The sequence below is a fragment of the Caretta caretta genome, chromosome 9 (assembly GCF_965140235.1).
Source record: "Caretta caretta isolate rCarCar2 chromosome 9, rCarCar1.hap1, whole genome shotgun sequence".
NCBI lineage: Eukaryota > Metazoa > Chordata > Testudines > Cheloniidae > Caretta > Caretta caretta.
In genome coordinates this window covers 54971528-54988101 of record NC_134214.1, presented here as the reverse complement: position 1 = coordinate 54988101, position 16574 = coordinate 54971528, and the positions used below count along the sequence as shown (strand labels likewise).

The 16574-nt window shown below is 45.0% G+C and overlaps 2 protein-coding genes across 8 annotated transcripts in view; one reads left to right on the top strand and one right to left on the bottom strand.

Annotated features, from left to right (window-relative positions):
• ATG4B (autophagy related 4B cysteine peptidase) overlaps nt 1–16434 on the top strand; it is a 54382-nt gene extending 37948 nt beyond the window's left edge. For 4 of the 6 annotated variants that reach the window (XM_048863570.2, XM_048863566.2, XM_048863569.2 and 1 more), the window contains 3 exons: nt 1681–1737; nt 3022–3115; nt 11149–13349. In XM_048863570.2, coding sequence (XP_048719527.1) covers nt 1681–1737; nt 3022–3115; nt 11149–11222 — 225 coding nt within the window. In that variant the 3' untranslated portion in view covers nt 11223–13349. Of the gene's footprint in view, nt 1–1680; nt 1738–3021; nt 3116–11148; nt 13350–16178 lie in introns of those variants that run through there. The other 2 variants (XR_007358371.2, XM_075132305.1) reach the window with 2 other exon arrangements.
• Nucleotides 1–16574, bottom strand: part of DTYMK (deoxythymidylate kinase) — a 64389-nt gene that overhangs the window by 29453 nt on the left and 18362 nt on the right. The window contains exon 5 of one of the 2 annotated variants that reach the window (XM_048863581.2): nt 14674–16400. The exons of the other annotated variant lie outside the window; for it this stretch is intronic. Within the exon in view, the coding sequence (XP_048719538.1) occupies nt 16290–16400 (111 nt within the window). The 3' untranslated portion in view covers nt 14674–16289. Of the gene's footprint in view, nt 1–14673; nt 16401–16574 lie in introns of those variants that run through there. 2 annotated transcript variants of the gene reach the window in all.

The following is a 16574-nucleotide window of genomic DNA, read 5'->3' as shown; positions in this document are numbered from 1 at the left end:
ATAAGAAAAAGTGTTATTTACTCCTCATAATACAAGAACAAGGGGCCACCAAATGAAATTAAAAGGTAGCTGGTTTAAACCAAACACAAAAAAGTATTTTTTCACACAACACACTGTCAACTTCTGGAACTCCTTGCCAGAGGGTGTTGTGAAGGTCAGTAGTATTAACGGGGTTCAAAAGGGAGCTTCATGATAGATTCATGGAAGATAGGTCCATCGATGGCTATTAGCCAGGATGGGCGGGAATGGTGTCCCTAGCCTCTGATTTCCAGAAGCTGGGATTTGGTGACAAGGCATGGATCACTTGATAATAACCTGTCTGTTCATTCCTTTTGGGGAACCTGCCATTGGCCACTGTCAGAGGACTGGATACTGGGCTTGATGGACCTTTGGTCTGACCCAGTATGGCCGTTCTTGTGTTCTTATGGAGATCATAACAGTCCCAGCATTCACTCCAGCCCAAGGGTATAGTAAAGGGTACCTAGAGAAAAGTTGCCTCTTCTGTACCCCTGACTTTATCTTCATGCAGTTGTACTTACAATTGCCTTTCTGACAGAAGCCTAATAACTCCTAGGTTCTGCCATCTCTGAATTGCAGTCTGGATTTTCATCCTGCCTTATGGTGAAGTAGATGACCCAAGCATAGGCGCCGACTTCGTGGGTGTTCCTCTCATCAGCTCCTGTGCCGCCCGCCCGCCAGCAGCCCCGCTGATCGGCACCTCCCCCTCCCTCCCGGCACCTCCTGCCACTGCAGTTCAGCTGTTCTGTGGCATGCAGGAAATGCTGGGGGGAGGAAGAGAAGCAAGGGTGGGGCATGCTCAGAGGAGAGAAGAGGCAGGGTGGAGCGGGGATGGGAAGGGGGGGGGGGCTTGTGGGAAGGGGTGGAGTGGGGGCAGAACCATTGGAAAGTTGGCACCTCTGGACCCACGTGCAGTTGTGACACTCTGTTTTCAGATTTGAAATATCTGAACTGTGTCCAATTGAGCTGGCTCTGTCCCCATATCACTTCCATCATAGAAGATTACGGTTGGAAGAGACCTCAGGAGGTCATCTAGTTCAACCCCCTGCTCAAAGCAGGATCATCCCAGCCAGGGCTTTTTCAAGCCGGGCCTTAAAAACCTCTAAGGAAGGAGGTTTCACCACCCTCCTAGTGAAATAGTTTTTCCTAATATCCAACCTAGACCTTCCCCACTGCAACTTGAGACCATTGCTCCTTGTTCTGTCACTGCCACCACTGAGAACAGCCTACCTCCATCCTCTTTGGAACACCCCTTTCAGGTAGTTGAAGGCTGCTATCAAATTCCCCCTCAGTCTTCTCTTCTGGAGACTAAATAAGCCCCGTTCCCTCAGCCTCTCCATACAAGTCATGTGCCCCACTTGAGACCATAGTCAGTGTTTCCAGCATTGGAAGAGACTGGCCTGAGTAAGTCAATGAGAAGTAGCCAGTTTTGCTACATCTGAATTGCAGTTTAAAGTCAGGTAGCTTGAACTACAAAAAACATTCTCAAATTTTTGGCTCTGTCACTACATGAAAAACAAACATTTTTATTGGCATAGCTGACGTTCAGAATGTATATTTCATATAATTGCTTCGCATTACTCTGTGAGGCTTTGATAGACACTATCCACAAATTTTGTTTTTATTATAAGCTAATAAAGATTGTACAACATTTCTTTTTAGGGCTTTTTCTGCAACACAGAGGAAGACTTTAATGACTGGTGCCAGGAAATCAAAAAGGTTTGTGTTCAGCCATGTCACTGGTAAAGGGCATTGTCTACATTATTTTCTAACTTCTGCAAATGCATCCAGCACACTCTGCAGGGTGACAACCTTTTAAAGAGTACACAACTAGTTTAATAATTAAAACCAAAAAATTCAGTCCCCCACATTTAACTAGCAAACGCCTGAGAGGTGATCTTCTATGCCTTGCCTTGAAGGCCAGCAGATTGGCACCGTCTGACCAGTGTGGGGGGACTAGCTCAGTTATGATCTCTAAGCACCCTTACAACCATTAATGTGTGAAGCTCTGCAAGGTTGAAAATAGGAGTTATCACTTCAAAAAGTTATAATCACTTTTAGAAAAATTAGGCAGGTCTGTGAGTGAGATTCGTAACTTGCCCAGGGCATCACAGGAAGTCTGCCAGAGACTGGGAAAGACTCCTGGTCTCCTCAGTCAGTCCCCACAGCAGCAGTTTATCAAAGTAGCAATGAGAAAAGGAATTGAAGTGCACCACAACCTTCTGAAACTGCATAAGGAATTTGGGGTGAGCAAAACAGAATTACCCAGCTTGGAAATGTCGGACAATGAGGCTAACACCCCTGCTAAAACAGGGCACTGTGGGATCTCTGTGGAACACAAGGAACACCCTTGGTTTATTCCTTGGACGTATGTGGGGAAGGGGGTAGATGGGAGTCTCAGGTCTGTACAGTAACCATGCCCCATCCTTACCTAATTTGAGATCTGGTGGCTTTGACAGTCCCAGGTGGTAGAGATACAGTTAAGCTGTGGTTTAGTTAGTTTGGGGCTTAGAAGCTGAACCCTCAGAACTAATAACTCATTTAGCTTGAAGAACAAATAACTCCCTGATGATGTCTTCAGTATTTCCCAAGACAAGCCCTACTATTTGCTCTGGATGCTGTGAGGCTCTAGTTCCTCTTCTTGGTGCTTGTGTGTATTCTGCTCTCAATCTTCACACCAGAAATCTCTATCCATGAATTCCCTTTAAAATAAGTACTCTGCTGTACTGCTCTTCCAGGACCTTTCCTTACCAACTGGGAGGAAGGCCAAAGGAATTATAGATCCTCTTTGCCATCCCTTGCTGTCGAGTGATAGAAACCAGCTAGCTGAATGCTCCCTTCCAGAAAAGGCAGGGGTTTAAAGGTAGAGAAGAGGAACATATTAGTCAGACTTTGTCAGATTCTTCACGTTTCTTCCAGCTCCTGAGTGAAGAGGCTGTCACTACTACCCTTGATTGGTGATGTGTTTGTGCTAACAGGCTGGCTTCTGTGTTCACTCCACAGCTGTCCCTGCTAAAAGGAGTTCTGCCAATGTTTGAACTGGTAGAACATCAGCCTTCACACTTCTCCAGCCCTGATGTTCTGAATCTCACACCAGGTAAGGCCCAGCCATCTGGTCGTTTTTGGTAGAAAACCCCTGGGGTGGGCTTATCTCTTCAGCTTCCTTGGAAGCTTGCATGGTTCTTCCTGTTGGAACTGCATGATGACTTTTGGCTCTTTGCTTCCCTGAAGCCTAGAGAATGATTTGGCACTCTAGAAATAGAAACGGCCTTGAAAGAATGACTTCTTATTGATTTCTTCCCCTTTGTGCTAACAGGGCTGTGGTGGGTAATTGGCACATGCACAGGAGAAACAACTGCCACGCAATTCCCCTGCCGCCAGTCCCTGTGTGTGTTTAATAATAGGCATGGACATTGCAGAAGCATTTAACAACTTCTTTGAGTGGTGTCCCTCTGGGTGCTCCACTGTAGGCGTGCATGTGCCCTTGCACTGCTGATCAGAGAATTTCAATAACAGTTTGTCCCGTCTGTGCATGTGTGGCTCCCAGCCTGCCTTGTAGCTAGTCAGCATGCATGGGCATTTCTTCCTCAGTTCCTTCTCAATGGCCCTAAGCTAGAGACCAGCTTAGAGGTGTCTGTTCACAAATTAACTCCTGATAGTTTTGCAAATTTCTTTGTTTCTTGAAGCCCCTTTCTTTTAATATTTGTTTTAGCTGGCCATGCCAAAAAAAGGAAAAGGGGGGGGGGGAGGGGAGGAAAGAAAACTATGCCTCCTGCCAACCTGGGTGGGGCGGAAATCCCCCTGGACAAAGGTGTGCCTGGCTCCCTAGGCTTCAAAAAGCGTCTGAGCTTTAAAGACTCCGTCCCGGTAATGGACAGACACTTGCAGTGTGTTCGCTGCCTTGGGGAAAAGCACAATCCACAAAAGTGTGGCTGGTGCCAGCAGCTAAAACCCAGGTCTAGAAAGGACAGAGTTAAGGCTAAAACTCCTGCTCGTAGAATCAGTCCTTCAATCTCTGAAGTCCTGGAGTGAAGGATCACCGCAACCTTCTATGTCGAAGGCAGGTGATCTTAAGGAATTTACGCACTCATGAAAGACTGGTAAGAAGAGGTCTGTGAGTCCACATAGCGAGCCCAGATCAAGCTGGAAACGTTCTCTGGCTCCATCTGTACCTTCGGTACCGATGGTGTTGAAGCCAGGGCACACACAGTACTGACCCAACAGGCATGGGCAGAGAGATACCGGTACCATGAGGGCGAGACAAACATAGTCGATCTGCCCCGGTGAAGGATACGTCAAGGAGAGCACCGGTATTGATGCTGGTGTGCGTGGCACAAAAGGACCATATAGCCAGGTCTACATCTCCAACTCCTTTGGTGCAGGCTCCTTGGCACTGGCAGCCTTCAGCACTGATATTGTCCGTACTGGTACTACAAGTGCACACTGGACCTCTCTCTGAATCCAAGTGTGATAGGTTCAGTCACAGGGATCCCCTTGGGACTGTCACATGGTGTGCTGAGATTACTTCTGGGCCCATTTTCCCTGCCAGCTTGGAACTCCAGAACCCTGCCTTGTTGAGCCAGACACACTAGCGTGCTGCAACACAGACCCAGGTCTGGTCCACACCCCCAAAGCTGCAGACTTTAACTAAAAACTGCTCAGCAGGTTACTTGCCTCCAGCACCCAGACTCCCAGCTCCCATGGGATCCAAACCCCAAATAAATTCATTTTACTGTTGTATAAAGATTATACAGGGTAAACTCATAAATTGTCCACCCTCTATAACACTGATAGAGAGATGCACAGCTGTTTGCTCCCCAGGTATTAATCACTTACTTATTAATAAACAAAAGTGATTTTATTAAGTATAAAAAGTAGGATTTAAGTGGTTTCAAGTAATAACAGACAACAAAGTAAGTCACAAAGTAAAATAAGATACACAAGACTAAGCTTAATACCTTAAGAAACTGAATATAAGTAATACCTTACCCTCAGATGTTTCAATAAGCTTCTTTCAAAGACTAGACTCCTTCCTAGTCTAGGCCTAATCCTTTCCCCTGGTACAGTTCTTGTTAGTTCCAGCAGACCTCTTAGGTGGAAAACAGGGGCTTTGTAATAACTGCCCTCCTTTGTTCTGCTCCACTCCCTTTTATAGCTTTGGCACAAGGCAGGAGTCTTTTTTTCTCTCTGGGTCCCCACCCCTCCTTCTAAATGGAAAAGTACCAGATTTAAGATGGATTCCATTATCAGGTGACATGGTCATATGTCCCTGTGAGACCTCATTCTTAATTACCCACGGACTGGCCCACATGTACACAGGAAGGCTTGCAGGTAAATAAACCATTTACAACCAATTATCCTAATCAATGGGAGCCATCAAGATTCTAAACCACAATTAATGGCCCACACTTTGCATAGTTACAATAGGACCTCAGAGTTATACTTCATATTTCTAGCTTCAGATACAAGAATGATACATGCATACAAACAGGATGAACACACTCAATAGATTATAAGCTTTATAATGATGCCTTACAAGAGACCTTTTGCATAAAACATATTTCAGTTACATCCTATTCACATTCATAAGCATATTTTCATAAAGCATATGGAGAGCAATGTTACACCAATGCACCGGACTTGCTCCTTCTCACACTGGGACTCTGGTACCAACCTCGTCAGGAGCAGTGGATGTAATGGTGTCTCCATGCCATGCGCTGCCTCTTTCCCATTCCTACTCAGATAGCGAGCCAGGAGGAACTAGGTTCTCATCGGTCATCTTACCCACCATACAGACCCCAATCCCATCAAGAGTACCGGGGTACCACCCAGCCCTCAACCTCCCTGGTATGGGCAACCGTGGACCCAGCCACCGGCTCCCTACCCACAGTGTCCTTACTGGGACCTCGGGCTGCCCCAGCGTGTAATTTACCAGCAGGCAGAGAGATATCCCCCTTCAGTGTCAACATCAAGGGCACCAGACCTGCCGGAATTTTTGGAAGAATGGGAAATGGAGGCAGAAAAGGAAGAGGCCCCTCAAACTTACCTCTCATCATCCTCACCTGATGAGGCAGTGATGCCTCCCCCGCCATCTCTGGCGGATGACTTTAGGTCGTTCTGGGACCTAATTCAAAAAGTGGCTGAGACCCTGCAAGTGTAACTACATGCAACTTCATCACAAGCTGGTGGACATTCTTCAACCTCTGCCAGAGTAGCCCTCCCAGTTAACAAGGTGCTCCTAGACCCCAATAAGGTCATATGGCAGGCCCTGGCATCCATCCCACTGACGTGTAAGCAGGTGGACAAAAAGTACTATGTGCCTGCAAAGGGCACCGATTTTCTATTCACCCGTTTGACTCCGAATTCCATCATAGTGGACATGGTCAATTCAAGGGGTCATCAATACCAATTTAAATCTACCCCATATGACCGAGATGGGAAATGTTTGGACTTTTTTGGCAGAAAAGCCTATTCAGCCACCCTCCAATTTCTAGTAGCTAACTATCAGGCCCTAGTGGTCAGATATGATTATCAAAACTATACAAAATTAAACTTCTTTATTGAGCAGCTTCCAGATAGATATAAAGACCATAGAATAACAGAGTTGGAAGGGACCTCTGGAGGCCATCTAGTCCAACCCCCTGCCCAGAGCAGGACCAATCCCAACTAAATCATCCCAGCCAAGGCTTTGTCAAGCCTGACCTTAAAAACCCCTAAGGAAGGGGATTCCACCACCTCCCTAGGTAACGCATTCCAGTGTTTCACCACCCTCCCAGTGAAAAAGTTTTTCCTAATATCCAACCTTAACCTCCCCCACTGCAACTTGAGACCATTACTCCTTGTCCTGTCATCTGCTATCACTGAGAACAGTCTAGATCCATCCTCTTTGGATCCACCTTTCAGGTAGTTAAAAGCAGCTATCAAATCCCCCCTCATTTTTCTCTTCCGTAGACTAAACAATCCCAGTTCCCTCAGCCTCTCCTCATAATTCATGTGTTCCAGTCCCCTAATCATTTTTGTTGCCCTTCACTGGACTCTCTCCAATTTTTCCACATCCTTCTTGTAGTGTGGGGCCCAAAACTGGACACAGTACTCCAGATGAGGCCTCACCAATGTCGAATAGAGGGGAACAATCACATCCCTAGATCTGCTGGCAATGCCCTTACTTATACACCCCAAAATGCCATTGGCCTCCTTGGCAACAAGGGCACACTGTCGACTCATATCCAGCTTCTCGTCCACTGTCACCCCTAGGTCCTTCTCTGCAGAACTGCTGCCTAGCCATTCGGTCCCTAGTCTGTAGCGGTGCATTGGATTCTTCCATCCTAAGTGCAGGACTCTGCACTTGTCCTTGTTGAACCTCATCAGATTTCTTTTGGCCCAATCCTCCAATTTGTCTAGGTCCCTCTGTATTCTATCCCTACCCTCCAGTGTATCTACCACTCCTCCCAGTTTAGTGTCATCCGCAAACTTGCTGAGGGTGCAATCCACACCATCCTCCAGATCATTAATGAAGATATTGAACAAAACCGGCCCCAGGACCGACCCTTGGGGCACTCCGCTAGATACCGGCTGCCAACTAGACATGGAGCCATTGATCACTGCCCGTTGAGCCCGACAATCTAGTCAACTCTCTGCCCACCTTGTAGTGCATCCATCCAGCCCATGCTTCTTTAACCAATTCTTGGCCATCATTAAGGAAGACCAGCTAGTTGCAAAAACGTCTCTAGCGCACATCGGATGCGGCCAACTTGGCAGCGTGCTCTATCTCCATGGTGGTGGTTATGAGGAGGGCGTCTTGGCTCCATTTGTCTGGCTTTGGCCAACACTCCAGGGAGACATGCTCCTCCTCCTGTGGAACAAGAGCTTTCTTTACATCTTTCCTCCATTCCCTGTATTATTAAAGGTGCTGCTGAAGATAAAAAGGGAAAAACCAAATATTCTGATTGATCCTACCAGACCCAGACAGACATGATTCCCTTGCCTGTCCCAGCTGGCATGATGTCCTCCGGTGACCCTACCAATCACCCCATGCTGTCTGTCACAAAACAGGGGTCACATCCTTCACCCTAATCCATGGATCCTACATCTCAAAGCATGGCTTCTTCATGGTTCCGGTACATAAAAGCATCTTGCTCAGAGGAGGTGCAGGAGGTAGTACTGGATGTAGAAAGGGTTCTACTAGTTCACCTACCTGCAGAAATGGAAGAGATTCCAGATATGGTGCCAGTCCAAGTCCTAATTCAGCCACCTTGCCAGTGATCCTGGACTATCTGTTATCCTTACAGAAGTCGGGTCTTTCTACTGGCTTGCTGAAGGTTCACTTGGCAGTAACTGCTACCTTCCAGCAAATAGATGCTACTCAATCTTCTCTCACCCAACTATGAAAAGATTTCTGAAAGGTATAGCAAACCTTTTCCCACAACCCAGGACCCCTACTCCCTAATGAGACCTCGCCTAGTGCTAAAGGACTGACTAGACTGCCATTCGAACCCAGGCCACTTGTTCGTTAACTCACCTTTCCATGAAGATGGCGTTCCTCATCACCATCACTTATGCCAGAAGGATAGGGGAGATACCAGCTTTGATGGCACATCCCCCATTTACAGTGTTCTTCCCGGACAAGGTCACACTCAGAACACACCCGAAATTCACTCCCCAAATAACTTCTGCATTTCACATGTATCAACTCTTTCAACTCCCAATATTCTATCCAAAACCTCATATGGACAATAGGGAGGCCATCCTCCATATACTCTGGGAGAAGAGCTTTGGCCTTCTATTTAGGCAGGGCAAAGGCCTTCTGAAAAACTCCAAGACTCTCTTCCTTTCCGTTATGGATAAATCAAAGGTGCGGCGATGTCTGCTCAGACATTGTCCAAATGGGTCTCTAGCTTTATTAGATTCTGCCACCAATTGTGTTGGGGGGGGGGGGGGGGGAGGGAGGGTGTAACCCTCCCCCATCTTCGGTAGCCACACATTCCACAAGGGCAGTCTCCTCGTTGATCGCCTTCTCTAAGGGTATCCCCATATCCGAGAGATGCAGGGCAGCTACACAGACCTCTGCGCATACCTTTGCAGAACAATATGCCATTCTGAGTGATTCAGCTTCAGACGCCCAATTCAGGGCCACTGTTCTATCATCTGTATCAGACTTGACTCTAAAGTCCCAGCCTCCTGCGGTGGGTACTGCTTGGGAGTCACCTAGTGTGGAGCACCCATAGGGATGCTACTTGAAGACTAAGGTACTCATCTTGTGCAGTAACAATGGTTCAAGATGTGTCCCCCTATTGGTGCTCCATGACTGACCCTCTGACGGTTTATTTTGCCGTTCTCTATATGGCTCTGCGGTAGAGAAGGAATTGAGAGGGAAATGCCCATGCACACTGACTAGACTCATGGCAGGTGGGGAGCCGCGTGTGCAGGACAGACTGCTATTGAAATTCTCTGAAGAGCAGTGCAGGGATGCAGACGTACCTATAGTGGAACACCCACAGGGGGACACATCTCAAAGAACCATTGTTACTGCACAAGGTGAGTAACTTCTTCTGCCAAGAGGAGTATCTGTGGACAAACATGTCTGTAGTTACCAGGAACTGGATGTGTCTTGTCATTTGTACCCTGTGCTCTTATCTATTTCTCTCTGCTGTGACACTCAGTTCTGTCACTGCCTTTCTCACAGCCTCCCTTAGCTCGCACTGTTCATTCCTCCTTCAAGAAAGCTTTTCCTTTCCCTTATTTTTAATCCTTCTCGGTTCAAATTTTCCCTATTTCCCATCTCTTGTTCCTCCCTAATATGTTGGAATGGGCTGCTCACCTTCAGTTCTCCCTCCCCTTACCAATCCATTATTTTTTTCTGCTCATCTTATTGCCATGGCCCTCACTAGAATTACTGATTTGCTTGTGATTTAATTCAGTCTCACTTTGGTCTTACTGCAATCGTTGTCCTCCTTGAGATATTGGCTGCTTTTTCCCTTATTGCCTCAGTTGAGAGTACTTCCCTTTGGGTATCTTCTGTATTGATACATCCATGCTCTTGGTGCACATGTGGGCTCTCAATCTAGTTGGAACACTGTGGAAAGCAGTAACCATTGGGCTATTGTATATGCTCCCTCATCCAACTGAATGTGTCACAACCCAGAGCCCCACCACTTCTTAGTTGACTAGTGTCCTCTGTTCCTGCTGTGCAGTCAGCATTTCACTAGCTGTTGGTTACTCTGGTAAAACCTAAAACACACATTCTTGTTGCTTTAGATAGTGTTGGTCTCTATAAGGTCCACTCTGTTCCACTTCTCTCCCCTCTCTGAGTTTTCCCCTATGCTCAGCTCCAAATTTGGAGGGTTCAGTTGGCATGCCTGCTGTAATGGTAAAACTGACATAGACCAACACACACACGCTGCCTTCAGTGCTTCTGTGCTGGGCATTCACTAATGCCTGCTCCATCAGCGTGGCCTGCACTCTTCAAATCAGTAGAGAACATGACTCTGCATCAGTTGCAGCTCCCTGATAGAGCTGGCCTCAGCTGAGTCAGTAACATCTGTGGTGTGGTGTTGCCCTTTCCTCGTGTTCTGGGTCAAAGGCATTAATCAAAGGAAATCTTTTTCGTCAACTCATGTTGGGATGTGTGACATCTCCTAATACTAGGGACAGAGGATTGAGTATAGTCCATATAAAGCCTCAAGACAGCACTGGTCTACTCTTTCCAAAGATATAGTTGAATCCAGCCTCTCTTTAATCAGAACTCTCTCTATATTATGTACAGCATATATATTTATGGGTGTATAGAGTCTATACATTTGACACTTCTACATACAGCCACCAGATGTTACAGCACAAGGTTGTGCCATATTAAGGCTATTAGATACAAACTGTCCAGCGCTGAGGAACATACCATTTAGGGATAGCTAATATATTCTGTGCCACACATACTGTAGGTGTAATGTGGATTGTCCATTGTTACTTGCTATTAAAGCATGCCCCGTCCTCTTCTTCAGTCATGCCCCCTGCTTCGTATGCTTGACACCCATAATTTCCCCCTCATACAGCTTGGGCTGGTGAGTGGCTTTAGTGTAAATCTGTTTTAAGCAATGGGCACATTAAACAGAGGTCGTTTTGTCTCTTGTCTTTCAGACTCTTCTGATGCAGACAGGTTGGAAAGATTCTTTGACTCAGAGGATGAAGACTTTGAAATTTTATCTCTTTGAAAATAGATAGGAAACTGACTGCACATCTATGTTTGGGGGTGGGGGGTGAAAAGTTCCTTCAAGCACCTGGGCCCTTACTGGTTTTCATAGGTGCTTGCTGATATCCCTGCCTCCCATCCATCCTAGCATTCTGTGCAGTCTGAAGCACAGTGTGCACTCTCTGCATTGGGATCAAGAAACAAGTCATCATTAAGGCTTCAGTGACCAGAGTCAGGATTTCTCAGTGCAAAACACATGCAAGAAGTGGATGCAGTGGTGCCTAGGAGTTCAGAGTTTTGTTTGTTACAGCAACAGCTCAACTGGCCCTCTAGGAATAACAGCAGAAACCCCATATGGAGCTAGACCCTTATGAGTACTTCCTAGTGATTAATAAGCGCTATTCCTCTTTTGAGAGGCAAAACCTATACTGGTAGTTCCTTCCACAGCTTTCCTGCTTATGGCTGACTTGGGCTAAACTTAGATTTATGGAAAGCAATGTAAATTAATACCAGGCATGTCCCATACAGAGGCTCCAGCCCAGTAGTATGTGAGCTAGTCACCTGGACGGTCATGTTTTCCTTAGTAATAGGCCACACGTTGCTGATGATGCTTAATAGTAGTTGCAGTGGTTTCTCACAAACACAGTGCTGCCTGTCTTCTCACCATACCCAGAAGCTGCCTGCTCTAATAAAGGGCAACCTTCTCTCAGAGGTGAAAGCACTTCCTTGATGTGGAAAACCTCATGGTAATGTCCAAGGTCTAAAGATGACAACCAAAAGGGGAGGAGAATCCCAGTTTAAATAAAAGGAATCTCACTGGATGAGTCCTCAAATCACCAAGGCTGTGGAAAAAGATGGATTGACAACTCTAGCAGTGAGGTGTCTTCATTAAAGTATTTGTTTAGAGAACCAGACAGTCCTGTGAGAGGTTGACATGTTTTTAAATCTTAAGAGCCTGATGTTGCTTTTGGTTTTTGGTGCCACAAGCACTAAACAGAAAAGGAGTACTTGTGGCACCTTAGAGACTAACCAATTTATTTGAGCATAAGCTTTCGTGAGCTACAGCTCATTTCATCAGATGTAGTTCACGAAAGCTTATGCTCAAATACATTGGTTAGTCTCTAAGGTGCCACAAGTACTCATTTTCTTTTTGCAAATACAGACTAACACGGCTGTTACTCTGAAAGCGCCAAGCAGTTTTTGGTGCCACAAAGCATCCTATGTAGTGTGGTCACTCCTCCTCGGTTGATTGAATAGTTCCAGGTACTATTCCAATTGGACTCCCTGCATTCAAAATGATGTACAAGGGGGCTTGAAATTTAATTAGACATAGAATATATTTCTTAGCTGATTGGTACCATTTCACATGCTATTCTGCAACTTCCCTTTATGATGATTTAGTTGGGGATTGGTCCTGGTTTGAGCAGGAGGTTGGACTAGATGACCTCCTGAGGTCCCTTCCAACCCTGATATTCTATGGTCCTTCTAGCACTGTGTGGCAAATGCATACTGTAGAAGCTAGGCCAAAGAAACCCATTTTAAGTGATCATCTGAAGATGTCAGGAAAAAAAATGGTTGCCTAGAAAAGTTGATAGTTAAACATCAAACACCCTTGAACTAAAAACCTTGGAGTTACTTTAACTTTACAGGAGCTTGCCTGTGGCCCATAATATCTATTTAGTAAAAATGAGAGCTGGATTGAAAACAGATGCATAGGAGAACTGAGTCCTGATGTGAGCCACCATAGAAGCTACTCAAGTCTTCTCCGTTCTCCAGGGCTGCTGCAGGTGGCAAATCCATGTTTGCAATGCATTTTCCTGCATTTGGGAACAGCACTTGTCAGTTGATGCTTTTGTACCCAGAAGGTACATAAACTGGCCATAAATGCTGTCCTCCATGACAAGGCTGACTGACCTATTGATGTTAATCTTATTATCTGCCCCTAATCTCCCAGAGAGCCAGAGATTTTAACTCTTGAGCCATGATGCTTCTGTCACTAAATTACTTGCTGCTTTCTCTCTGTTGCTGTTCCTTGTCATCTCTCTTGCATTAATTTTAAGGGGGAGGGGAGATGGTGGAGGAAGTGGGGCTATGCTCCATTCATCAACTGCTTTCAATTTGTATTTAAATAAACAAATTTAAAATCTTTTGTTTTTTAGTACTTATTTCTGAGGAGCAGCCCATGCTGTTATGGATGGGGAAGGTGTATTTTACCCCTTACTCCTTGTCCAGAGATTCTTATGCCATAGTATGGAAAACCCTTTTGAAGCAGTTCTAGGGCATCTAGTTTTAACCAGGCTTTGGGTGGCAAAAGTGGATGGGGCTAACCTGTTAAGAGATTTCAGGTGGTGCAAAGCATATCTGATAGTCCAGTGGAAGTAGGCCTAGCTAAGCTACCATGCCTCAAACGTAGTTGAGAATCGTGGACCAGTTGGCTCAAATCCTTGTCAGGCTCAAGATAACTGAGCCATTTCCTGTATGCTTCCTTGGAAAGGGGTTTTTTTTTTTAAAAAGGGTGGGGTGGAAGAGACAGGAGAACATGACTCCTGAGGTTGAGAAGAGCACATTCATCTTCCCTTACTGCAGTGCTAATGCCAGTCTCTTTGCCTCCCAAAGTTATCGCAAGCTTCTGTAAGAATACAGGGCCTAGTCCTGGACTGCTAGAGCTTCTTAAAGAGAAACAAGTTGGTGAAAAATTCACCATCCTCCAATAAGCTTTAAAGGCAGATAGCATGGGAAAGATGAACACATCCAGTGTAAGGACAAAATAAAGACCACTCTGTGCTTTTAAACTGCTCTAACACATGCAGTGCTTTCCTAAACACCTATCACTATGCTTATTTGCAGTACCAACAGCAAAGCTAGACCAGCAGCTACAGTCAGGATCCCATGTGTGCTACTTATTTTCTAGAACAGAGTTCTATGTTTTCATTTATCAAAATTAGGTTGCTAGTCCTCATGCCTACAATGATAACTTTAAAAATATGAAGTGTCCCATTTATCTCTCTGGGTATTTAACTTTGAAGCCTAAAGATAACAATATCAGTACTTGACTATTTTACTGCTAATGACGATAGCAGAGCTGCTCTTCCCTTTAAAGGATCCAGATGCTGACAGGGATCCCTTTTAATCTGTTGTGACAAGGAATCTGGCTACAAAAGAGGGATATGAAATCATTTTTCTCAGCTACATTTGCGTAGAGTCAGTTTAACCCTCACCCCTTTGGCTGTTCATAAATTCATCCTTAGACTAGCCTGTTCAGGCCGAGGAAGTATTACTCCCATTTGCAGACAGGAACTAAAGTCAGAGAACAAATAACGTGCCTGAGGTCACATTAAGGTTGCAGAAGGGCTAGGACCCTAGGTCTCTGCTTCCCAGTCCTGTACCTCAGCCACACAGGCCCTCCTTTCTCAACAAACTTTATGGTAAAAATAAGTCTACTGCAGCAGATACTCTCAATAATGACACACAACTGTTATAAACAGACTTTAATTTAGCTATCAAAAGGAGAAGTCTGCAATAGACTCCTACTTAAAGAAACAGTTCCAGTAAAACAGGAGTTTACCCAATTTCTTTTCATCATATTGTATCTTGTCAGCATAGCCTCATCTAAACTTTAGATCTCCATAGCTGAATTTCTGTGTCTGCTGGGTCAAGGAGTTCAACCCTAATTTCCAGCTAGCAGAAGAGAAACCTTTAGCACCAGACATAACTAAGAGCTGCAGTGTTGACCTCTCATCAAATGAGGTGAGCTGTTTCCAAGGTATGTTAAACTAGTGTTCAACCTATCAAAAAGCCAACAGTTTAATAGAATGCAGCATAAAATATAAACTGACTTGACAGATTTTTTTTAAAGTGACCCATAGATACAGAAACTAAAACCCTTCCAATATTTTAATTTTACATCCAATCAAGCCTCCTGCTTGATGTAAGAACACAGAAGACGCTATTCTAGAAATATCACCATGGAATCTGGTTTTAGCCAGGAAGGAGCTGAGAGAGTCAGGTAAGACCACAGTCCCTAGCAGGTGTGACATGCTGGGGCATTACCCACAAAACAAGGACATCAGGATCTGTAAAACAAGAAAGCCTAACTTTAAGGTGCTGACACGTTATCCTGGCTATGTAGGGAACTCAACTCAGTTTAAAGATAATTATGATTTCAGTGTGCAGATCACCTTTCAAACCAGTCCCGCGCTATAGCAACCTACCTGGCCACGGTTCTTACTGGCACCCTCATCTGAGCACCTCACAATCTCTAATGTATTTATCCTCACAACACCCCTATGAGATAGGAGTGACAGGTATTATTTTATAGCTGGGGAACTGAGGCCCAGAGACACTAATTGACCTGGTCCCAATGAAAGTCTGTAGCAGAGCAGGAAACTGAACCTAGGTCTCCCACATCCCAGACCGGTGTTTGAAATACTGGATCACCCTCCCGCTAAGGAAGAGTACAGCCTTGGGTTGATACTCTTCCAAAAGTGATTTCAAACCAGTTTACTTAAATATTTGCTGCTGCTGCAAAAAAGGACACTAAAATAAAAGGCACTAATTTATTAGCAAGACTTCCACGAATTAAGAGTTTGAGTTAGTATGTTAAATAAGTTATAGGAAGGGGAGTCCCACAGGTATATGATTGTGAAAAATGACAATTCTCTAAAGTACAAATGTAAAAAAACCCCTTTTCCCTTCTCTCAATTCACAACTCTATCCCTTCCCCTCTGCTCCTCCTTATGTCCCACTACCATACCTCAGCCTGGTAATTAGCCAACAGCTCCAGTTTTATACATTTTGTCATTGCTCCAGCACAAGGCTTGTGCCTGGATTATAGGAAGATTTACAAAAAAGTCTGCATTTATAAAATACATCAGGAAGATGGCTTGTAAGATCCAATTTACAGAGGAATTAGATAAAACCAGAGGTCTCCAAGGTATTTTTGGTCTAACAAAACAATTCTCTGTGATCTAAACTGCAGCTATTAAAGGTGAAGGAGTCTGTCTGAGGAAGATCTGAGAGATGCCAGTTTCCCTTCAATCAGATCTGGAGCAGAATATGCTGCAGGAAGAGGATGGAATAAGAGCCAATTCTAGTTCCAGAGTTCTCCTATGGGCTTATTCTGAACCTCCTGCATGACCTCCTCAGTGAAAGACTTAATTTCATTATGCAACTCTTCAATGCTCTTCGAAGCATCAATTGTCTGTTTCCAAAATAAAAGCATTGTATTTAAAACATTTCTCAGTACCCAACACTTTCATTAGAGGAGAAAATAAGACAGTGAAGTGTTTAGACAGGGGAAGCCACTGACTGTCTTGGACTTATTTCCATCCTTTCCCCACTATATTAAACCTTTTACATCAGCTATGGCTATTCC